Below are 25357 nucleotides of genomic sequence, written 5' to 3' on the forward strand. Positions count from 1 at the left end.
AGGAATTACAATAGTCCAGCCTAGAGGAAATAAATGCATGAATTAGTTTTTCAGCATCACTCTGAGACAAGGACCTTTCTGATTTTAGAGATATTGCGTAAATGCAAAAAGCAGTCCTACATATTTGTTAATATGCGCTTTGAATGACATATCCTGATCAAAATAGACTCCAAGATTTCTCACAGTATTACTAGAGGATCAGGTAATGCCATCCAGAGTAACGGATCTGGTTAGACACCATGTTTCTAAGATTTGTGGGGCCAAGTACAATAACTTCAGTTTTATCTGAGTTTAAAAGCAGGAAATTAGAGGTCATCCATGTCTTTATGTCTGTAAGACAATCCTGCAGTTAGTAGCTAATTGGTGTGTAGTCCTCTGGCTTCATGGATAGATAAAGCTGGGTATCATCTGCGTAACAATGAAATTTACGCAATACCGTCTAATAATACTGCCTAAGGGAAGCATGTATAAAGTGAATAAATTGGTCCTAGCACAGAACCTGTGGAACTCCATAATTACTTTAGTCTGTTGAAGAAGATTCCCCATTTACAATGAACAAATTGTAATCTATTAGAACAATATGATTTCAACCACCGCAGCGCAGTGCCTCTAATACCTATGGCATGCTTAATCTCTGCTAATAAAATTTTATATGGTCAACCGTATCAAAAGCAGCAGGCACTGAGGTCTACACAGACACAAGCACAGAGATGCGCCCACTGTCCTGAGGCCATAAGAAGATCATTTTACCTTCACTAAGTGCTGTTTCTGTAACTATGATGACTTCTAAAACCTGACTGAACTCTTCAAATAGACCCTTCCTCCTGCAGATGATCAGTTAGATGTTTTACAATTACCCTTTCAAGAATTTTGAGAGGAACAAGGAAGGGTTGGAGCTTGGCTATAATTAGCTAAGATAGCTGGGTCAAGTGATGGCTTTTTAAGTATGGTTTAATTACTGCCACCTTAAAAGGCCTGTGGTACATAGCACAACTAACAAAGATAGATTGATCATATTAAGACGAAGCATTAAATAATGGTAGGGCTTCCTTGAGCAGCCTGGTAGGAATGGGGTCTAATAAACATGTTGATGGTTTGGATGAGAGTAACTAATGAAAATAACTCAGACAGAACAATGGAGAGAAAGAGTCTAACCAAATACCGGCATCACTGAAAGCAGCCAAAGATAACGATACGTCTGTTGGGAGTGGTTATGAGTAATTTTTTCTCTAATAGTTAAAATTGTGTTAGCAAAGAAAGTCATGAACTCATACTAGTTAAAGATAATGAATACTCAGCTCAATAGAGCTCTGACTCTTTGTCAGCCTGGCTACAGTGCTGAAAAGAAACCTGGGGTTGTTCGTATTTTCTTCAATTAGTGATGAGTAGAAAGATGTCCTAGCTTTACGAGGGCTTTTTTTATAGAGCAACAGACTCTTTTTTCCAGGCTAAGTGAAGATCTTCTAAATTAGTGAGACGCCATTTCCTCTCCAACTTACGGGTTATCTGCTTTAAGCTACGAGTTTGAGAGTTATACCATGGAGTCAGACACTTCTGATTTAAAGCTCTCTTTTTCAGAGGAGCTACAGCATCCAAAGTTGTCTTCAATGAGGATGTTAAAACTATTGACGAGATACTCTATCTCCCTTACAGAGTTTAGGTAGCATCTCTGCACTGTGTTGTTATATGGCATTAGAGAACATAAAGAAGGAATCATATCCTTAAACCTAGTTACAGCGCTTTCTGAAAGACTTCTAGTGTAATGAAACTTATTCCCTACTGCTGGGTAGTCCATCAGAGTAAATGTAAATGTTATTAAGAAATGATCAGACAGAAGGGAGTTTTCAGGGAATACTGTTAAGTCTTCTATAACTAAGGGATGGTTCAGGGTCACCTGATCCAGCCCTAACTATAAGCTTTAGCAAAAAGGAAAGTTTTAAGCCTAATCTTAAAAGTAGAGAGGGTGTCTGTCTCCCTGATCCGAATTGGGAGCTGGTTCCACAGGAGAGGAGCCTGAAAGCTGAAGGCTCTGCCTCCCATTCTACTCTTACAAACCCTAGGAACTACAAGTAAGCCTGCAGTCTGAGAGCGAAGTGCTCTATTGGGGTGATATGGTACTATGAGGTCCCTTAGATAAGATGGGACCTGATTATTCAAAACCTTATAAGTAAGAAGAAGAATTTTAAATTCTATTCTAGAATTAACAGGAAGCCAACGAAGAGAGGCCAATATGGGTGAGATATGCTCTCTCTTTCTAGTCCCTGTCAGTACTCTAGCTGCAGCATTTTGAATGAACTGAAGGCTTTTCAGGGAACTTTTAGGACAACCTGATAATAATGAATTACAATAGTCCAGCCTAGAGGAAATAAATGCATGAATTAGCTTTTCAGCATCACTCTGAGACAAGACCTTTCTAATTTTAGAGGTACTGCGCAAATGCAAAAAGCAGTCCTACATATTGCGGATGGCTTTTTTATAGAGCAAAAGACTCTTTTTCCAGGCTAAATGAGGATCTTCTAAAATAGTGAGATGCCATTTCCTCTCCAGCTTACGGGTTATCTGCTTTAAGCTGCAAGTTTGTGAGTTATACCACGGAGTCAGGCACTTCTGATTTAAGGCTCTCTTTTTCAGAGGAGCTACAGCATCCAAAGTTGTGCTCAATGAGGATGTAAAGCTATTGACAAGATAATCTATCTCACTCACAGAGTTTAGGTAGCTACTCTGCCCTGTGTTGGTATATGGCATTGGAGAACATAACAAAGAAGGAATCATATCCTTAAACCTAGTTACAGCGCTTTCACAAAGACTTCTACTGTAATGAAACTTATTCCCCACTGCTGGGTAGTCCATCAGAGTAAATGTAAATGTTATTAAGAAATGATCAGACAGAAGGGGTTTTCAGGGAATACTGTTAAGTCTTCAATTTCTATGCCATATGTCAGAACAAGATCTAAAGTGTGGCTAAGGTGGTGGGTGGACTCATTTACATTTTGAGCGAAGCCAACTGAGTCTAATAATAGATTAAATGCAGTGTTGAGGCTGTCATTCTCAGCATCTATGTGGATGTTAAAATCACCCACTATAATTATCTTATCTGAGCTAAGCACTAAGTCAGACAAAAGGTCAGAAAATTCACAGAGAAACTCACAGTAACGACCAGGTGGACGATAGATAACAACAAATAAAACTGGTTTTGAGACTTCCAATTTGGATGGACAAGACTAAGAGTCAAGCTTTCAAATGAATTAAAGCTCTGTCTGGGTTTTGATTAATTAATAAGCTGGAGTGGAAGATTGCTGCTAATCCTCCCCCTCGACCCGTGCTTCGAGCATTTTGACAGTTAGTGTGACTCGGGGTGTTGACTCATTAAACTAACATATTCATCCTGCTGTAACCAGGTTTCTGTAAGGCAGAATAATCAATATGATCAATTATTTATCATTTACTAACAGGGACTTAGAAGAGAGAGACCTAATGTTTAATAGACCACATTTAACTGTTTTAGTCTGTGGTGCAGTTGAAGGTGCTATATTATTTTTTCTTTATAATGTTCATATATATGTTCAGTGTCCCTGCCAAAAAACCAAACGTGAAATTACTTAGAAATAGCACTCTATAGCGTAAAATCACCATGTTGATGCACTGATTCCCATGGTGTGTTTATTTATTTATTTTATTGTTATAGATTTTTTTTATGAAAACTTACACTTTGGAACTACCATATTTTTCAGAGGATACGTTGCACTGGCATATAAGTTGCACCCGTTTAAAAAAATGCCTCTTGAAGAGCAAAAAGTCAGAAGTTGCACTGGTGTATATTTCTGTATTTTCAGCTCTTTAATTTAAGATTTTTGCGTATTGTATTTTTTTAATTGTCATTTATTCTTCTATTATTGCATTTTATTTTGTTTGGTGATTTGATTCCTTTGACAGTTCTATATAAAGACATTACAATTTTTGTTATTTATAAAAAGTGTGATTTTTCGGTATAAGTCACAATGGAGTATAAGTCATAGGACCTTCTAACTAGAAAAAATTCCATGACTTGTACTCCAGAAAACATGGTATTTTCTGGAGTACAGAGTATGGTTACCATCTCCATTTCACAATCTATTATTAAGATTTCTTTCCCTGTCGACTCCCAAAATAAGATGGTTGTATTATTATTCAAAATTAACTGTCATTTTACCCAACAAAACGTTTAGTAACATATTTTCTTAAAAAAAAAAAAACCTCTGCTAACTACATTCCACAAAAACACTTTTGTTTTGTTCCAGTTTTAATTAGTTGAAGTCAAAGATCTAAAACTATCCACATAAAGGTTCATTTTTCTAAAATTTGTTCACAGATTCCTTAAAATCCAAAGTTCACCTTTGCCAAGATAATCCATCCACCCGGCTGCTGCGGTAGAATCAAGATGCTGATTAAGCAGCATGATTATTGCACAACCCTGCTTCAGACGGTCACAGTTAAAGTCCATCCAAAATGGGCTGGCGTGGTCATAGAGGATCTGCAGGTGTGAAGCTGGTTGGAAGTGACGCTGGATGCGGCTTATAAGCATTCAGTTCACAAGCAACAAGTGGACATTTCTGCAGTCCCTCAAACTTAACATCTGCAGCATTGAGTTATTTGATGAAACTGTATGTTTTAAGTTCGGGTTGTTATAATTGTGGTGGTGGTGGTGGTGGTGGTGGGGGAGGGTGCAGCAGTCCCTATACACGACTTTTTGTAAACGCCACTGATGCACACATATTCATGTATTCAGTGGAAACATTGAATTTATAAGTCTGTTGTCCTTTTTGCCTTCACTCCCCCGGGAGTTGTCTGTGGTGCTGAACTGTGCTGATTTTTGTCAAACAGGAAGGAGGACGTGTCAGCCTGTGGCAGTATACGCATGTTGCAGCCATGCGTATAGGAGGACATGCTACACAGTTTGTCTGCAATGCATACCCCGACATAGTTGTCTCTTAGAGATGTGCCATAGTGTGGACAGCACCAAGGACGTTACACCTTCAAAGTCCAGTTTGTTCGACTAGGGTGAGCGCTCTGGCTTTGCACCAGACCTGTGCCAGTAGCCCGGCACAACTTAGAGGCATTCTGACAAAGTGAGGAAAAGATTCCAAAAGGAGTGTGTCTGGTGTACAGAGGTGCATTCACATGAAGTCTGAGTGCAAACAACACAGGTCCACTGACCAAATGTTGCTGACACAACTGTTTAATGTATTATTATTATTATTATTACTAATTGGTTAATACAATCTTCATTTCATTCAGCAACATTTGGCTTAAAGGCTGGTCTGTTTTTTCACCTTATTAATGGATGTGAATGATCAAAGCGGCAAAATATTCCCTGTTCTTGTCATGCATCCAGTGTGACTGATTGATTGATAAATTCCTTATTGGAGATTATATGGGGAGTGTGAAGTAATGACTGGAAATCTCATTATATTGCCGCTTTAAAATGCGTCATATACAGAATGCATAAATCCACATAATTTGCACCTTCTGCCTACTTTAAAATGATCAGGAAATATCTTGAGTTATATTAATATTGTGTGAACACAAGTGGCTGTTTAAGAGGAGTTTTCTGCTATTTATTTCCTGCATGGAGGTGCACAAGGATGAATTTGATAAACATACTTTCCATCTTTTGCTCTAATACACGCAAAATAGTTCTGGCTCTGAAGGCAGATTATAAATAAATAAATGTATAAATTACACAAAAAATTAAAATACAAGTTTCATCATATTTTATTTGTCTCTGCTGTATTATCACCACTCATTTATGTATACTTTGATATTTTTTGTTTGTATATTACAGATTTATCTTGCTGTTTTTTCTTACACTCAAGACTGCAGATGAAAAATAGCCTTTGGCTAAGTCTGGTACATGTGCAGAAATGTTTATTAATGTTCAGTGTCCCTGCCAAATAAATCAAACATGAAATACACTGCATCTGGAAAGTATTCACAGTGCTTCACCATTTTCCACATTTTATGTTACAACCTTCTTCCAAAAGAGAGTAAAAAAAAAAATAATATATGTATGTATAAAAGAAATCACATGTACGTAACTATTCACACCCTTTGCTCAATACTCTGTTGATGAACGTTTGGCAGCAATTGCAGTCTCAAGTCTTCTTGAATATGATGCCACAAGCTTGGTGCACCTATCTTTAGGCACCACCATGCTCACTGTAGGGATGGTGCCTGGTTTCCTCCAAACATGATGCCTGGCATTCACACCAAAGAGTTCAATCTTTGTCTCATCAGAATAGAGAATTTTGTTTCTCATTGTCTGAGAGTCCTTCAGGTGCCTTTTGGCAAACTCCAGTTGGGCTGCCATGTGCCTTTTACTAAAGAGTGGCTTCCGTCTGGCCACTGGCCTGATTGGTGGATTGCTGCAGAGATGGTTGTCCTTCTGGAAGGTTCCCCTCTATCCACAGAGGAATGCTGGAACTCTGACAGCTTGACCATCGGGTTCTTGGTCACCTTCCTGACTAAGGCCCTTCTCCCCTGATCACTCAGTTTAGCGGCCAGCTCTAGGAAGAGTCCTGGCGGATCTTAACTTCTTCCATTTACAGATGATGGAGGGCACTGTGTTCACTGGGACCTTCAAAGCAACAGAAATGTTTCCATACCTTTCCTCAGATTTCTGCCTGGAGACACTCCTGTCTTAGGGGTCTACAGACAATTCCTTTGACTTCATGCTTGGGTTGTGCTCTGACATGCACTGTCAACCTTATATATAGACAGTTCTGTGTCTTTCCAAATCATGACCAATCAAGTGAATTTACCCCAGGTGGACTCCAATTAAGCTGTAGAAACATTAGATGATCAGTGGAAACAGGATGCACCTGAGGTTCAATTTTGACCTTCATGGCATGTGATTTCTTAGTAGTTGTTGTTTTTTTTTAACAAATTTGCAAAAATCTCATACAACTTTTTCCCACATTGTCATTATGGGGTATGTGTGTAAAATGTTGAGGAAAAAAGGGAAGTGCTGTGAATACGTTCAGGATCACTCTACCTAATAGAAGCATGTCAAACACCTTAAAACATTTTTTCTCAATTTGGATTTTTCTCTCTCTCTCTCTCTCTTTTACACTTTTGTTTTTAATTGGAAATTAAATAAACAAAACATTGATTGACCCATTCCAAGATATTATTTTTTGTTATGCAGTTAGAAAGGGGCCTGGTGACCAAAAGGCTATAGGTTCAATCTTTGATTGGTGAAAGAAGGAAGGTGAAAGAACACCACTTGTGCCACCCTTATTGCTCCTACCACAGTGCCTTTGAGCCACATTCTGAATGCCTGTTGCCCTGTTGAGTGCTTTGCACAGCATATTCTGACATGCGAACAGGTGAATGTGAGGTATCAGTGTGAAGCACACTGAGTATAAGACAAATGAAACTGAAAAACTATAGAAATGCATTTGCTATTTGGAGAAATGCAGTCTTATTGTGGATGTGAGGCCCAAAAAAATAAACTCCTGCATGTTTTAAGGATTTCTGTGTCGTTGAGCTGCACTGGCAGCAAAATGTGCACGCTTTTCCTTGACCCACACTCCATCTCATCCAGGGAGATTGTGCAGGATTCCCAAGCCAGATGGCGTTTAGTGTCCCTCCAGTATCTTTTGGATTCACATGGAGGTCCAGACGTCCTCCACAGGGAGTTAGCTGCGCTTTGTAAAAATGCCTCCTTTCAGAGCCTATACCTTGCCTGGAGACAAACAGATGTGCTTTTGAATTTAACCACATTAGTGAGGACCATCTCCCCAGTTTTTTGCTTTCTTCTCTGTCCCCACAGGAGCTTAAGGGCCAGATGTCTCAGCTACGACCCCTTCTGTCCGTTTGGAGCAGTACAGGACCGACTTGCAGACGTTGGCCACCCTGCGAATGGAGCTGCTTAACCTGTCAATCATCTTGACATCCATTCAGGAAGAGGTGGGGGCGTACGACTACGAGGAGCTTCAGCAGAGGGTTCTTCTGCTGGAGACCAGGCTGCACAGCTGCATGAACAAACTGGGTTGGTACAACACAGCGATGCATGCTGGGAGTGGAAATGAGAATGGTGTCAATCAGAAACTGTTAATGGCATTACGCTGCATTGTGCACTACTTTGCACCGAGTGTCAGATCGGACCCGAAGTATTCGGTTGTTAACTTGGTCCTTGTCCCCCTCCGTTCAAAGAGGGGCGTGGCAAACAACGTGAGAATCACAGAAACGGTTCATTTCTGAAGTAAAAGAGGTTTTTGTATGTCTTACATATTTTGATATTTATTTTTTAAGACAAAAGGTCAAAAAGGTCAGGGATTTTCAACTAAAAAGGGCTCGGTGTGGCTGCACAAAAGAAAAAAGAAGAAAAGCTTTGAAATAAGTGGATGCACTTATTCTTTTTTTTTTTCTTTTTTTTTTCTTGGAGGCAGCTGCATGTGGCCACATATGCGCTGTTCTCATTTACAGCAAATGACACTAGTGCCAAAAACAACAAAAACAAACTTGTTAACTTAATTTGGAAAAACTTACGAAGTGTTACGAATTGAAACACTTTTTTAAGTTGGTCCAACAATTCAAGCAAAAAAAATAACTATGCTTTTCCCAAAGCTACCTGGCTCTGTTTTGTTTTGTTTTTTATTTTGTAAAGCTGCTCCCCACCTGCCGTCAGGCTTCAGGATTTGTACTTTTCAAACACTGAGATAACGCTGCTCTGTGCTCCAGAGAGATGACATTATACAACTCTTTTCACACACTGAGTCATCCTCACAGTCATGAGGAAGCTGATTTTCAAGTGTAAAATCTGACATCCCTCTCAGTTTAGGGTTAAGTCGAGGAGAAGGAGCTCTGGGATTCTTACAGACGAACTGATTTGTGCTAAAATGTGTGTGAAGCTACAGGAGCAGCACTGTGGAGGCGACACATGACTCATGCACTGTATTCCACTTTAATATAATGCATAGAAGCGTAAAACGACTTGAGCTGCTGCACATTATTCCCCGTGCCGATAACGGCATCGGGCTTGTTCAGCAAAAATGTAGATGAGCGGCTGAGTGACTTAAACTGTCCACCTAGGTTGTATAGGTAATAAGTCAAATATAAAAAATGCTGTCATCTTGTAACTTGTCGCATTAAAATAACTTAGAAGAAGTTATTAGACTGCAGTTAACTTTGATGCACCACATTAATAAAAAAATTACCTATGTAACAACCCATTGACATGTTTTTCACCTGCTGGATTTGGAGCCCACCTTCACATGACCTTCAGGTAACACTTTCAGCAAGCAACTGCAGGGAGAACATGACACCTGATATGGGAAAATACTGTACAAAATGTACAGCAGAACAGCAAAGTAAAACTAGAGTTAAAGAATTGATAGAATGTGCATATGTGGGACATGCTAAAATAAGAATAAACAATTCATATAATACAGTAATATGTATTATATGTAATAAATATAATTCATAAGCTATAATGAAATATACCAAAAAAAGGGAAAGTAAATGTTGTGTGTTGGGGGGTTTGGCTGGACATTTTGGTGTTGTTTTCTTTTCTTTGCTCTCCAGGTGGTATGCAAACTGGTCCTTCAAAGAGTCCTTCACCCTCATCAGCATTATTGGCTGCACTTGTGGAGGATGTTCACGTGCAGGCCTAATGACTTGCAGCACCTGTGGATGATGCTCACGTGCAAACTTAAAGACTTTCAGCTGAAGCAAATAATGAGATGGCGTTCTGCATTTAAGCCATGAGTGATTCGAGCAGAATTGCCAGGAACTCGACCTTGTGACGTTCGTTTGTGAGACGCTGAGGACCGCGCCTGGGTTTGACACATCGTGCCTGTGAAGGAGGATGGGTGAGGGACACATGCTGTCAGCACACATCAGAGGTGAAGATTGTCTGAATAAGTGTTAACAGTAATTTCGTATTTTGTTACGCAGTATATTTGAACATTGATGAGAATTGTGCAGTTTGCTTCTCACTGCCGTGGCGTACGGAATAATGATCCTCCACCTGTTGTGAGAAGCTGCTCATTTACATAAAGCTTAAATTCAGACCTGAATGTGTTGCTGATAGTGTGTGCCTTTGAAGGATATTTGTTGTAGCTGTTGACTTACCTCACCTTTTCCATCCTTCAGAGTCAGTTTGTCGTATCCACCTGGGGGGTGTTCGGCGGTGAGTCTGGGTCCAGAAGCGTCGGGCTTCGATCCATTTGGGCGCTGGAGAGCGCGCCGTCCTTCACCTTGCCAGACAAACCGCACATTTAATTTGTACACAGTTATTGCACAGAAGGGAAATAAATGTTTTGTTTTTGGAACCGCTTTCTGGTTATTTTAGCGCTGGGTTCAGTCAGACGCTGGTCGCGCTCCTCAACTCGCGTCTGCACATAACAGTAAAACTGAAATTTTAAAAATGGATAGAACGTTTGGCTAGGGGATGTTTTTGTTTACCTCAAATTAGGGGGAGGTGTTGTTCTAGTGGTTAAGGTGTTGGGCTTGAGACCAGAAGATCCTCGGTTCAAATCCCCGCCTGACTGGAAAATCACTAAGGGCCCTTGGGCAAGGTCTTCAATACCCTATTGCTCCCGGTTTGTAGTGAATGCCTTGTATAGCAGCACCTTGACATTGGGGTGAATGTGAGGCATAATTGTAAAGCACTTTGAACATCCGATGCAGATGGAAAAGCGCTATATAAATGCAGTCCATTTAAATTTTAAAAAATGGATAGAACGTTTTGTTATGTGTCGACGCGGGTTGAGGAGCGGACCTGCGTCTGACGGAACCCAGCGCCAAAACAACCAGAAAGCGGTTCCAATAACAAAACAATATTATTTTCCCCCTTCTGTGCAATACAAAGTGTACAAACGTAAAATGCGTCAGTCTGGCAGAGTGAAGGACGGCGCACTCTCCAGCGCCCTAAAGGATCGAAACCCGGCGCTTCTGGACCCACGTTCACCGCCAAACACCCCCCAGGTGGACACGACAAACCGACTCTGCGAAGGATAGAAAAGGTGAGGTAAGTCAGCAGCTACAACTAATATCCTTCAAAGGCACACACTATCAGCAACACATTCAGGTCTGAATTTAAGCTTTATATAAATGAGCAGCTTCTCACAACAGGTGGAGGATCATCAGTCCGCATGAAACGGCCGTGAGAAACGAGCTGCACAATTCTCATCAATATTCACATATACTGCATAACAAAATATCAAATTACTGTTAACACTTATTCAGACAATCAATCACCTCTGATGTGAGCTGACAGCATGTGTCCCTCACCCGTCCTCCTTCACAGGCATGATGTGTCAAACCCAGGCGCGGTCCTCAGCATCTCACAAACGAACGTCACAAGGTCGAGTTCCCGGCAATTCTGCTTGAATCACACATGGCTTAAATGCAGAACGCCATCTCATTATCTGCTTCAGCTGAAAGTCTTTAAGGTTGCACGTGAGCACCATCCACAGGTGCTGCACATCACGTTGATGAGGGTGAAGGACTCTTCTGCCAGCACCTTCTCCACAGACAATAAATCAGTTTGCATACCACCTGGAGAGCAAAGAAAAGAAAAGAACACCAAAATGTCCAGCCAAACCCCCCAACACACAACAGTACCCCCCCTTTAACGGGAAGCCTCCCGGCGACCGAACAGACCAGGTCCGAGAACAGCACCTCCCTCCGGGGTCCTCGTCAAGAAGCAGACAGCGTAACACTCCCAAGGTCCACCACAGACAGCAGGACAGGGCACCGCAGCTGGAAGGCCGGCTGGCATCAACAAAAACCCCAAAAGAGTCCCAAGTACAACCTAACATACAAGAAAAACACAAAACCCACCCAAAACCTCCCCAGGGGACCTGTTATGTGGGCCGCTGAAGAGGAGGTACTGCTGGTCCACCACCACCAGAGGGCGCCCTGCTTGGAGTGCGGGCTCCAAGCACGAGAGGGCGCCAGACCCAGAAGAAGTGACAGCTGTCACTCATCGCACCAGCTGTCACTCATCTACACCACTACTTAAGCCGGACTGCAACTCCACCTCCCCGCCGAGAAATCGACTACCAAGAGGTAATTTTCTCTCCTACACTTAACTCATACGTTGAGTAATAATCTGAACTTCTGTTGCAGCCATTTTCCTGGTGCTTTCCTTATCTGTGGGAATTGGCGTTTGGTGTGACAGCGACGGCTTCGCCTCACACCCCAAACCAGATAAGTGGATTAAACAGGAGCTGCACGAGTGTGTGATTGGAGGTGGAGGTGCTCCCTCCTAACTGTGTGCAGACTGTGGATTACTGAGTGTGCGGACTCACACTCACTCATCTTGTCTTTGCTTTCTGCCAGCAGTACCAGGGTCGACAGCCGAAGACAGAGGCCACCTGGGGACTCGGGACTTGGCGGCTCTGGTGTTCTTCAGACCGTTGGTGGTGGAAGCCGTGTGGGACGCGGCTTCTCTCTTGTCGGGGGTCTTCTATCTTCGAGCCTGCCCACACGTCACCTGGTGTTAATTGACTTTACAATTTTTGTGTGTTTAGTTGTGTGTTGTCACAACATTAAATTTTACTTTTGGGCTTATTCATTGTCCGTGAAGTCTTTTGCGCCCCCTGTTGTGGGTCCGTGCTACGCACCTTCCCAACAGGACCGTCCCACTCCAACGCCCGGGAAGAAAAGAAAAACTCCCAAATGCAAAAGCCCAACACAGCCCCACAAACACAATACAAACATAAATGCACCAAGAAAAATACAACAACCCCCCAGAACGACGGTCTTGGGGTGAGTGATGGGTTGGGTCAGGGAATAGGGAAATAAAAAACAACAAAACGACCCCAGACCCAAACAGAAAATACCTAAATACAAATAATAAAAACCACGATCAACTGAGTCCAGACAGGCTTCGAGACTGCCTGTCATTCACTCCACCAGAACGCCTCTGAATCCCCAAACAATTTTTTTTTTTTTGTGTGTGTATTATTTGCCTGTCCCAAACACCTGGAGATACGTCACCACTATTTTTCTTGACGCTTATATGACGGGGCAATATAGCGACTTCAGCTCTTCGAGCTGCATGGACTCATCCGCCAGAGGTCCCGTCGGAGGAGTCTCAGTGGGGCGAAGAGAGGCAGCCCAGACCTGTGTCGGGGAAAGCCCGAGACAAAAAAAAACCTGTTCGAAGGCTGCCCTCTCTCCGCGTCCACGCTCCTTTATCCGATCATCTAGACGAATCACCAAAGATATTAGCTCATCTAAATCATTTGGTTCGTCACGGACTACTAGCTCGCTTTTAATGGATCATTTAACCATCCACAAACACTCCGCTTAATGCGAGGCATTCCAACCGGACTAAGCAGAAAAAATTCGGAAATCCACAGAATAATCCGCCGCACTCCGCCTCCCCTGCCTGAGATTCAGCAACCGTTGGGCAATGGTATGAGCAAAAACCAGAGAACATTGCATCAAAAATGGAGTACAGGCTTCAACGTTTCCCGCATAAGGCTCCGGACGACAAATAATCAGTTCGGAAGCCGAATCTCTGGGTGACGGAGTTATCTGCACCGGTATCGATGGTGCCGCAGCTGGAGCAGCAGGAAGCGGAACGGCTTGCGCTGCAAGCTCCGTAACGCGGGCATCTGTTTGTTTAATTTGGTTTGCGAGATGCTGTAATTGCTCCCATATTTTCTCCAAGTGTTCTTGAACTCTTTCGGCAAATGGAACCGCCTCTGCCGCTGGGTCCATTTTAGAATGGCCGGGAACTACTGTTATGTGTCGACGCGGGTTGAGGAGTGGACCTGCGTCTGACGGAACCCAGCGCCAAAACAACCAGAAAGCGGTTCCAATAACAAAACAATTTTATTTTCCCCCTTCTGTGCAATACAAAGTGTACAAACGTAAAATGCGTCAGTCTGGCGGAGTGAAGGACGGCGCGCTCTCCAGCGCCCTAAAGGATCGAAACCCGATGCTTCTGGACCCACGTTCACCGCCAAACAACCCCCGAGGTGGACACGACAAACCAACTCTGCAAAGGATAGAAAAGGTGAGGTAAGTCAGCAGCTACAACTAATATCCTTCAAAGGCACACACTATCAGCAACACATTCAGGTCTGAATTTAAGCTTTATATAAATGAGCAGCTTCTCACAACAGGTGGAGGATCATCAGTCCGTACGCCACGGCCGTGAGAAGCGAGCTGCACAATTCTCATCAATATTCACATATACTGCATAACAAAATACCAAATTACTGTTAACACTTATTCAGACAATCAATCACCTCTGATGTGTGCTGACAGCATGTGTCCCTCACCTGTCCTCCTTCACAGGCACGATGTGTCAAACCCAGGCGCGGTCCTCAGCGTCTCACAAACGAACGTCACAAGGTCGAGTTCCCGGCAATTCTGCTTGAATCACACATGGCTTAAATGCAGAACGCCATCTCATTATCTGCTTCAGCTGAAAGTCTTTAAGGTTGCACGTGAGCACCATCCACAGGTGCTGCACATCACGTTGATGAGGGTGAAGGACTCTTCTGCCAGCACCTTCTCCACAGACAATAAATCAGTTTGCATACCACCTGGAGAGCAAAGAAAAGAAAAGAACACCAAAATGTCCAGCCAAACCCCCCCAACACACAACACGTTTGGCTGGGGATGTTTTTGTTTACCTCAAATTAGTGATGATAAATGGATGTGCTCTTTCAAAAAAAAAAAAAAAAAAAATTTGAAACCTTTGCAACATCCGTGATTTGGAGCACTGTTCCAGAATCTGCAACCCCCAAAATAGTACAGAATCTACAAGAGAACAGCACAGTAAAATTGGAATAAAACAATGTGGCTGGATGTAATGGTACGAATATTTTCTGTACTGTAAATTACATTTTTTTATAACATTTTTCCAGAGTCTGTCACCCCAAATATGCTCCAAAATGTAAAACAGAATGGGAAAGTAAAAGTAGAATTAAAGAATGGATAGACTTTATTGGTGGTAAACTAATGATGCCAAACTCTAAACACTATTTCACAACCTTTTGAAACCTTTGCAACTAAACATTGTTCCGGAGGCCATATCGGTAAGAAAACATGCTAAACACTAGCACCTGCTGGACGTTCCACAAATGCGCATTACAGACAGCACATAAATTAAAAACTGCTATAAATGTAAACCTTGAGGTTTATTTGCAATGCAATTCTCAACAAGTGTCCCTGGTTGCTGTATTATGAATTTTTTGTTGTTGTCCAAAGTTATTTTTATCGTTTACCACCGAAAATGAAGATGTCAGTGCTGCCTCTAGTTATCATGATAATCTGAAAATAACACACACCTCTCTATTTAAAGGGCTCCTATCATGTATCTTTTCAGAAACTTCATTTTTGTTACCGGGTGTCTTTAAAAACAGATTAAAACGGTCCATCATAAAATAATCCCAAATTTTCTGTTGCGTTACTTTAAATGGTGAGGAGCTGCTGGTTGCCACGCCCACTCTTCCTCAGGAGAAATGGAGCTTCTCTTCATCAGATTTGGAGGCTGTGTTGCTTATAGCACAGACAGACCCGGGGGGCGTGTCTCACAAAGCAAGCAGGAGAAATGACATATGTCACGGAAGTAGAAAAACAGGGCATTTCTGAAAGCAGATGTAGCATCAAGCTGCTCCTTTTCATTTAAAGTGACAGGCACCAAAAAGAGTCATATCTTAGTTGTTTTTGAGACAAATGCTGACATTATCTTGGCAAATATATGTGTGTAGTATACACACAGAGTTTATTTACCTGTAAATGCTCCTTTAAAAAGATAGATTAAAAATGGGTTTTGTATAACATGACTCAACAGAAGGATTCCAATGTGTATTAAACTGCAGAAGAGATTTAAGAAGATTGAAGGATTCTTAATATTTTTCCAGCTGTGAAATCACAGAATCTTCATTAAGTCTATGATGACCAGCAACTCTGCAAATTATGTTTCCATGGCTACCTTTTGAATGTCCAGAGATTCAGTCTTGGGAGATTGTGGTGTATCTTTAATGAAAAACAAAATGAAACCCTTTGCCATTTGTGATAGCTGAAACATTCTGTTAAGGCTTAGTTCACAATCTCCTCGTGTTTCAAAAGGAAGCCTTCATCAAAATTTAAAACTTCATTCACAGCTGGAAACATTCTGACATGACTTGGAAATGAGATTATAAATATTCAGAATACAGAGTGAAAATGGACATAACCATTTTCACTTTCGTGTTCAAAAAATCTGTCAGTTGCTTCACTTTGTTTTTAGTTATTATTTTGCACATCTGTATTATAATAGCCAAGTGGCCTATGTGTGCATGCATGCACGCGTGTGTGTGTGTGTGTGTGTATGGCTTTGATTATGGAGATACTGAGGAGAGCTGACATTTGCTGTTTGGTGTGCTTATGTATTTTGGGTCAAGGAATGCTGTGAAAACGGAAAGTTGAATTATTTTTGGAGAAATTAGCGATATCGGCAATGGACATTGTGCTGCAATGCACCATGGGAGTTGGGGTGTTTGGTCCGCCTCTACTGGTGGTTGGCTCTCACTGCGGTATTGTATCACTTCCTGTTCCGGAGCACAGCGGTGTTTTTCTGTATCTGTTAGCTGTTTAATCTGCGCAGTTAGATTGATCTAGTTAACTAGAAAATGATTTGTTTCACAGTGTAATCTTCACGTGCCTTAACTAAAGCACTCCCTCTGCTGAATCACCTCTAAATTATTTACACATTATTCACTTTGTTTTTAGGAATCCGCTAGCTTAGCGCAGCTACTAGCTCTTAGCCGGTTTAGCATGGCGGCTTCTCCTGTCTCTCCCACACTTTTCTGCTCTGGGTGTGAAATGTTTAGTTATTCCTCTGCCTCCTTTAGCAGTAATGGTACTTGTAATAAGTGTAGCTTATTCGTAGCTTTGGAGGCCAGGCTGGGCGAATTGGAGACTCGGCTCCACACCTTGGAAAATCCTACAGCTAGCCAGGCCCCTGTAGTCGGTGCGGACCAAGGTAGCTTAGCCGTCGTTAGTTCCCCTCCAGCAGATCCCGAGCAGCTGGGAAAGCAGGCCGGCTGGGTGACTGTGAGGAGGAAGCGTAGTCCTAAACAGAAGCCCCGTGTACACACCCAACCTGTTCACATCTCTAACCGTTTTTCCCCACTCGGCGACACAGCCGTCGAGGAACAAATTCTGGTTATTGGCGACTCTGTTTTGAGAAATGTGAAGTTAGCGACACCAGCAACCATAGTCAATTGTCTTCCGGGGGCCAGAGCAGGCGACATTGAAGGAAATTTGAAACTGGCTAAGTGTAAATTTGGTAAGATTGTAATTCACGTCGGCAGTAATGACACCTAGTTACGCCAATCGGAGGTCACTAAAATTAATATTGAATCGGTGTGTAACTTTGCAAAAACAATGTCGGACTCTGTAGTTTTCTCTGGGCCCCTCCCCAATCGGACCAGGAGTGACATGTTTAGCTGCATGTTCTCCTTGAATTGCTGGCTGTCTGAGTGGTGTCCAAAAAATGAGCTGGGCTTCATAGATAATTGGCAAAGCTTCTGGGGAAAACCTGGTCTTGTTAGGAGAGACGGCATCCATCCCACTTTGGATGGAGCAGCTCTCATTTCTAGAAATCTGGCCAATTTTCTTAAATCCTCCAAACCGTGACTATCCAGGGTTTGGGACCAGGAAGCAGAGTTGTAGTCTTACACACCTCTCTGCAGCTTCTCTCCCCCTGCCATCCCCTCATTACCCCATCCCTGTAGAGACAGTGCCTGCTCCCAGACCACCAATAACCAGCAAAAATCTATTTAAGCATAAAAATTCAAAAAGAAAAAATAATATAGCACCTTCAACTGCACCACAGACTAAAACAGTTAAATGTGGTCTATTAAACATTAGGTCTCTCTCTTCTAAGTCCCTGTTAGTAAATGATATAATAATTGATCAACATATTGATTTATTCTGCCTTACAGAAACCTGGTTACAGCAGGATGAATATGTTAGTTTAAATGAGTCAACACCCCCGAGTCACACTAACTGCCAGAATGCTCGTAGCACGGGCCGAGGCGGAGGATTAGCAGCAATCTTTCACTCCAGCTTATTAATTAATCAAAAACCCAGACAGAGCTTTAATTCATTTGAAAGCTTGACTCTTAGTCTTGTCCATCCAAAGTGGAAGTCCCAAAAACCAGTTTTATTTGTTATCTATCGTCCACCTGGTCGTTACTGTGAGTTTCTCTGTGAATTTTCTGACCTTTTGTCTGACTTAGTGCTTAGCTCAGATAAGATAATTATAGTGGACGATTTTAACATCCACACAGATGCTGAGAATGACAGCCTCAGCACTGCATTTAATCTATTATTAGACTCAATTGGCTTTGCTCAAAATGTAAATGAGTCCACCCACTACTTTAATCATACCTTAGATCTTGTTCTGACTTATGGTATGGAAATTGAAGACTTAACAGTATTCCCTGAAAACCCCCTTCTGTCTGATCATTTCTTAATAACATTTACATTTACTCTGATGGACTACCCAGCAGTGGGGAATAAGTTTCATTACAGTAGAAGTCTTTCAGAAAGCGCTGTAACTAGGTTTAAGGATATGATTCCGTCTTTATGTTCTCCAATGCCATATACCAACACAGGGCAGAGTAGCTACCTAAACTCTGTGAGTGAGATAGATTATCTCATCAATAGTTTTATATCCTCATTGAGGACAACTTTGGATGCTGTAGCTCCTCTGAAAAAGAGAGTCTTAAATCAGAAGTGCCTGACTCCGTGGTATAACTCACAAACTCGCAGCTTAAAGCAGATAACCCATAAGTTGGAGAGGAAATGGCATCTCACTAATTTAGAAGATCTTCACTTAGCCTGGAAAAAGAGTCTGTTGCTCTATAAAAAAAAGCCCTCCGTAAAGCTAGGACATCTTACTACTCATCACTAATTGAAGAAAATAAGAACAACCCCAGGTTTCTTTTCAGCACTGTAGCCAGGCTGACAGAGTCAGAGCTCTATTGAGCCGAGTATTCCTTTAACTTTAACTAGTAATGTCTTCATGACTTTCTTTGCTAATAAAATTTTAACTATTAGAGAAAAAATTACTCATAACCATCCCAAAGACATATCGTTCTCTTTGGCTGCTTTCAGTGATGCCGGTATTTGGTTAGACTCTTTCTCTCTGATTGTTCTGTCTGAGTTATTTTCATTAGTTACTTCCTCCAAACCATTAACATGTCTATTAGACCCCATTCCTACCAGGCTGCTCAAGGAAGCCCTACCATTAATTAATGCTTCGATCTTAAATATGATCAATCTATCTTTATTAGTTGGCTATGTACCACAGGCTTTTAAGGTGGCAGTAATTAAACCATTACTTAAAAAGCCATCACTTGACCCAGCTATCTTAGCTAATTATAGGCCAATCTCCAACCTTCCTTTTCTCTCAAAAATTCTTGAAAGGGTAGTTGTAAAACAGCTAACTGATCATCTGCAGAGGAATGGTCTATTTGAAGAGTTTCAGTCAGGGTTTAGAATTCATCATAGTACAGAAACAGCATTAGTGAAGGTTACAAATGATCATAAATCACAAATATGTAGGACTGCTTTTTTGCATTTGCGCAATATCTCTAAAATTAGAAAGGTCTTGTCTCAGAGTGATGCTGAAAAACTTATTCGTGCATTTATTTCCTCTAGGCTGGACTACTGTAATTCATTATTATCAGGTTGTCCTAAAAGTTCCCTGAAAAGCCTTCAGTTAATTCAAAATGCTGCAGCTAGAGTACTGACAGGGACTAGAAGGAGAGAGCATAGTCTCACCCATATGGCCTCTCTCATTAGCTTCCTGTAATTCTAGAATAGATTTAAAATTCTTCTTCTACTTATAAGGTTTTGAATAATCAGGTCCCATCTTATCTTAGGGACCTCATAGTACCATATCACCCCATAGAGCGCTTCGCTCTCAGACTGCAGGCTTACTTGTAGTTCCTAGGGTTTGTAAGAGTATAATGGGGAGGGCAGAGCCTTCAGCTTTCAGGCTCCTCTCCTCTGGAACCAGCTCCCAATTCGATCAGGGAGACAGACACCCTCTCTACCTTTAGATTAGGCTTAAAGTTTCCTTTTGCTAAAGCTTATAGTTAGGGCTGGATCAGGTGACCCTGACCATCCCTTAGTTATGCTGCTATAGACTTAGACTGCTGGGGGTTCCCATGATGCACTGAGTGTTTTCCTTTCTCTTTTTGCTCGGTAGCACCACTCTGCATTTAATCATTAGTGATTGATCTCTGCTGCCCCTCCACAGCGCATGTCTTGTTCCTGATTCTCTCCCCTCAGTCCCAACCAGTCCCAGCAGAAGACTGCCCCTCCCTGAGCCTGGTTCTGCTGGAGGTTTCTTCCTGTTAAAAGGGAGTTTTCCTTCCCACTGTCGCTAAGTGCTTGCTCACAGGGGGCGTTTTGACCGTTGGGGTTTTTCCGTAATTATTGTATGGCTTTGCCTTGCCACATTTCTCCATGTAATGTGGAGTTGCGTCAGGAAGGGCATCCGGCATAAAACTTGTGCCAATTCAACATGCAGATCCACCTTGGATTTGCTGTGGCGACCCCGAGTGAAAACAAGGGAGCAGCCGAAGGGGCTTACTATTGTATGGCTTTGCCTTACAATATAAAGCGCCTTGGGGCAACTGTTTGTTGTGATTTGGCGCTATATAAATAAAATTGATTTGATTTGATTTGATTTGGGGTTTTAAATGTTGTTATTGTGGTTCTTGTTAGTTTAACAGTCTTGTTAGTGTTACTGATTTATTGTGTTTTTATAGTTCATTTGGTTTAGTCAGTTGTTTGTGAGTGTGTGAAACTATAAACACCTGCTTGGGGCAGAATGCAGAAAAGACAAAAAGCTCTGGCTCGGTTTTCATTCTTCTACGCAGCTCACCACAATATATTAAAAGCGAAGTGGCCTGTCTACATGTATATGTACGTGCACGTGTGTATACTTTTGATCACGGACAAACTGGGGAAGCTGACTTTTGAGGTTTGCTATGCTTATGTTATTTTGGGTCAAAGATGAATGTTGCAAAAGCAGAACTTTGATAGGGACTAAAATTTTGGAGAGACTACAGATATTAACTACAACATGTGAACAATGGGACATTGAGTAATTACATTCTGGAGTCACATGGCTGATTTATTCATTCGTATAAAATGTAAACATGTGGAAAAATAATAGTCTAAAATTTATTAATAAACATGGGTACAATAAATATACTGGGTAACACAAAAAAGCATAAACGCTTTTTTCCATTGTGGCCCGCCACATGCCATTCCAGCAGGGGGCAGTAAATCACCTATATATTAAAAGTGAAGTGGCATCTGTGTATGTGTAGGTGTGCGTGTGTGTAATTTTATTTAGTAAGTTCAATGTAAGAACATAACTGTAAATACATTAAAAATACATGGATGACACCAAGAAAGGTGAAAACAACATCATTTTCCATTGTGGTGCTATTTAAAAATCAAATGACAAAATAGAAGTAATAATAAAATATATGTATTTATCTATCTATCTATGTGATCTTGATTTTCAGTACAAATACAAACTGTGAAAGCAGGGCCTCACAATTCTTCTGACTTTTTGGGTTTTAAGCAGGATGTGAAGATGTAGTAAATATTAACAAAATATAGTAAAACTTTGCTAATGACAGAACATGTTTGACATGAATAATAAATAAATACAGAAACACAAGCATGTTAAAATAAACACAGGAAAGAAACAGACTAAAACCAGACTGCAATAACTCAAGAACTAAACTGCAGATTATTTAAATAGACACCAAAGACCGTACAAGGAACACTGACATGAAAACCCACAGGGAACTTCAAATAATAACACACCAGGAACAGTTCTCAAGGGGAACCAGAAGACAAGGACACACACAGACGGGGAACATGACAGTGCTGAGAAGCTGAAAGGCACTAAATGAAACTGTTAAAAAGTACAGTTTTGAAACACTCCAGTGGCAATTGTGGACAGTGGAGGTTTTGTTTCGTAGGCAGCACGGTGGATTAGTGGTTAGCACTGTTGCCTCACAGCAAGAAGGTTACGGGTTCGATTCCCACCTGTGGACTTTCTGTGTTGAGTTCGCATGTTCTCTCCGTGTTGTGTGGGTTTCTTCTCCGGGTGCTCCGGTTTCTTCCCACATTTAAAGACGTACAGGTTCAGTGATTGGAAACTTCAGAACTGTCCAGGTCTCCCTTGCATAAGAGATCTCAATGGAACCAAAATATGAAATAATTCAATATTTTCAGCACTGAAATAAAATAAAATAATACTTTCAGATAGTGAGTCAGTCAAGACTTCATGCACCAGTTGCTTCAGAAAAATATCCAGTGTTTTGAAACACTTGAAACATTATGATGATAGCATTAAGTGTTATTACCCCCCCCCCCCCAGCCCCACCCCCCTTCATGGCTATGCCCTGTTAGATAGTGTGGTTTATTTTATCATCATGACTTGACACAGTGCATTCATTAGTTTTTCAGGTTGTGGGTCGCCTGACAGCAGTCAGCAGGCCCAGTCAACCGGGAGAGCCTCGGGGTCCCGCTTTGGCTCCTGGATGACTGATGCCATGATTCCCAGCTCTGACAGTAGGGTAAGTGCATGTGGTGTTGTGGTGTGCGTGTGTTGTAAATTTGATCTCTCAGGTTAGTCTCTTTCTGAATGAATTCCCCCCCCCCACCCCCCCGCCTCTTTCTGAGTCCCATGTGCACTCGGCACACTTTCACCCAAACTCACATCCATACGGTGTCTGCTTGAGGTAGTGCATATATTAAAATAGTTGTCAAGGCGACTGTCGCTCACTTGCCAGGTGTGATTTATATCACCATATGACCCTTGCCTGTTCCCTATTAGAGCATCTCTCTAGCAATGAGAAGTGGCTTTAGAGCAGAATTCCAGTTATTTCCTCCCTCTTCCCAGCTGTCAGTTTAATTAATGGCATGGTTATGGTGTCAAAGGTTACAGCTGTCTTGCCATTAATGTATCTGTGTCTATGTTTGTGCCAAAAATAGGACATTTCTTTAGGGTAGCCAAAATCCTTAACAGGATGGCTGGAACAATATTATAGTAACACCATCTCTCTCTCTCTCTCTCATCTCTCTCTCTCTCTATATATATATAATATATATATATATTATATATACTAGAGAGAGAGAGACTGAAACTGTGAAAGTGAATTAGTGACATCCTCTAAAGGTGAGGAAACAAACAAAGGTTCTATTTGTGCTTATAGAGCGATAAAGACACGTCGGCTCCTTTGTGTGAACAGACTGGGGAAACGTTTCCACCCTAAAGTCGCCTTCAAATGACACACAGGGAGAAACAGACCTTCTGTCCTGCCTTTTCACAATAAAAGCCCTACACATGCCTTGCTGCCTCAGCAATAACAACGGCAAAATTATTTATTTGTGCAGCACTTTCTAACCTTTTATACAAAGTCCTTCCCAAAATAAAATACAATAAATGACAAAAGTTTAACAAATGAACTCTCTATTTTGTTCAGGTTTCATTGTATAATGCCATTATAATTATGATTATTAGGATACATTTAAATTGGCACCATTCTTCAATTATATATCATGATAAATATTGCTGTTGCTCAGTGTGGATAAAAAAATATTGATCGTTTTATTTATTTATTTATTTTGCACCATATCATCCTACCCAACCCTTAAAAAAGAAACAAAAAAAAACCCCTGGAATTCTAAAAATTGTGTATTGTAACTCTATGACGCATACTAACATATGCAGACAACAGGGGTTTTAAAAATTTACTCAATGACCTCCAAGTTTCTGTTTGATTCAAGTCTACATTTTCCCTTAACACAACTGTAAATGCATTGGTGTTGATCACCTCTGATGTTAGAAAGCAGTTTTTAGGCATAATTTACTGGATGACTCCAAGTTTGTGGTTTTATCCAATTGAAAAATTTCCCTTCCTGTTATAACCTTTGATACAGATGACCCATTTATGCTTTTCGGTATGTCAGAATGTAAAAGAATCACAGTTAAAGGACTGTTTTTCAATTGATGGTGATGTAATGCAGGATGGAACTGGATTTGCATGTTGGGAATAATTTTATATGAAAATCGAAACTATGCAGCTAGCGAATAAGGAGCTTGGGGTGGTGAAATTGAGGTATAGCAGTTTGGAGGAAAAAGTTGCCTGATAAATTCCTTGTACATGTACAGCAGCAGTAATTTCAAATGTTGTGAACTGCTCAGCCTTGCTGCTCTTCAGAATGATGCACATGTCCTTCAAACCTCAAATCAGCGCACCACTACACTACTACATCGAGCTTATTCTGTATTATGAACAGGTTTTCTGCGTGGACAACAGTTCTAGTATTGCTTTTATCTGATTTTTGACTCCAAAGGCAACCTAAATAAAATAAAGACATCCAAAATCATATCACTCTCCAAAGCGCCAGCGGCTCATATATGTGTGTCTGCACTGTGCTACGGCTCCAAAGCACTCAAGTAATTCTCACATATGCTTTGGTATCCATGACTACAGTGTCTGCACAGGGTCCTGGTTTGGCATTTATGAATTCGTCATTAGCCTACGAGTGTGTTTTTGTGTGTGTATTGTGTTTACTCATGCATGCACACACCTGTCGCTGTCTTCGAGAGCAGCTGCCGAGGTGTGAAGATCCCCCGGTGTATCAAGATGTATCTGCTGATAGTGTGAGAAAGATCAAGGATATGAGATGTTGGAATAAGAGAAGGACAGAGTGTTGGAGAAGAGAAAGAAGTGCAGAGCAGGGGAGAGAAGGAGGAGGTTAATCAAAAGCAGAGAAGCAGAGAAAGTGAAGGAATGGGCAAAGGGAGGAAGCAGAAGGTGCAGTAGTGCAACAGATACCTGAAACAATACTGCAAATGGTGATGCAAGCACCAAATTCGACACAAATACTCCTTAGACATTATTTGAAAAAAATGACTGGCCACTTGAATTTTCACTAGGCTGCCAAGTAGGGGTCAACTGAAGAATTACACAGATATCAAAGTTTTAAAATGCTCCAATCATATTGAAAACTATACCACATTATTTGTCTGAATATAAAGATTCCAAAAAGGTATAGTTTGGACAATCTATGACTGAATTCTATGAAGTTATGGGGTAAAAACAATAAGAATATATATAATGTATATACTTTGCACTGGGATACCAATTAAATAACCGCAAATTATAAGGAAGACAACGCTCATATTCCTGAGGGTATTTTGGCATTGCATTATGGATTCAATAAATATCCAATAAATTACATTTACAGTTAAAATGTGCAGGTTTGTGTTGTTACGCACAGCTGCAAGCGGCTCACTGAATTTCATTTTGCA

General features: G+C 41.3%; 1 protein-coding gene across 1 annotated transcript in view; it reads left to right on the top strand.

Annotated features, from left to right (window-relative positions):
• Window positions 1-25357, top strand: part of LOC117526206 (noelin-2-like) — a 101683-nt gene that overhangs the window by 61996 nt on the left and 14330 nt on the right. Inside the window, 3 exon segments of the mRNA XM_034188254.1 lie at window positions 7811-7850; window positions 7853-8029; window positions 22504-22613. Of these exon segments, the coding sequence (XP_034044145.1) occupies window positions 7811-7850; window positions 7853-8029; window positions 22504-22613 (327 nt within the window).

Source organism: Thalassophryne amazonica, chromosome 15, assembly GCF_902500255.1.
Source record: "Thalassophryne amazonica chromosome 15, fThaAma1.1, whole genome shotgun sequence".
Classification (NCBI taxonomy): domain Eukaryota; kingdom Metazoa; phylum Chordata; class Actinopteri; order Batrachoidiformes; family Batrachoididae; genus Thalassophryne; species Thalassophryne amazonica.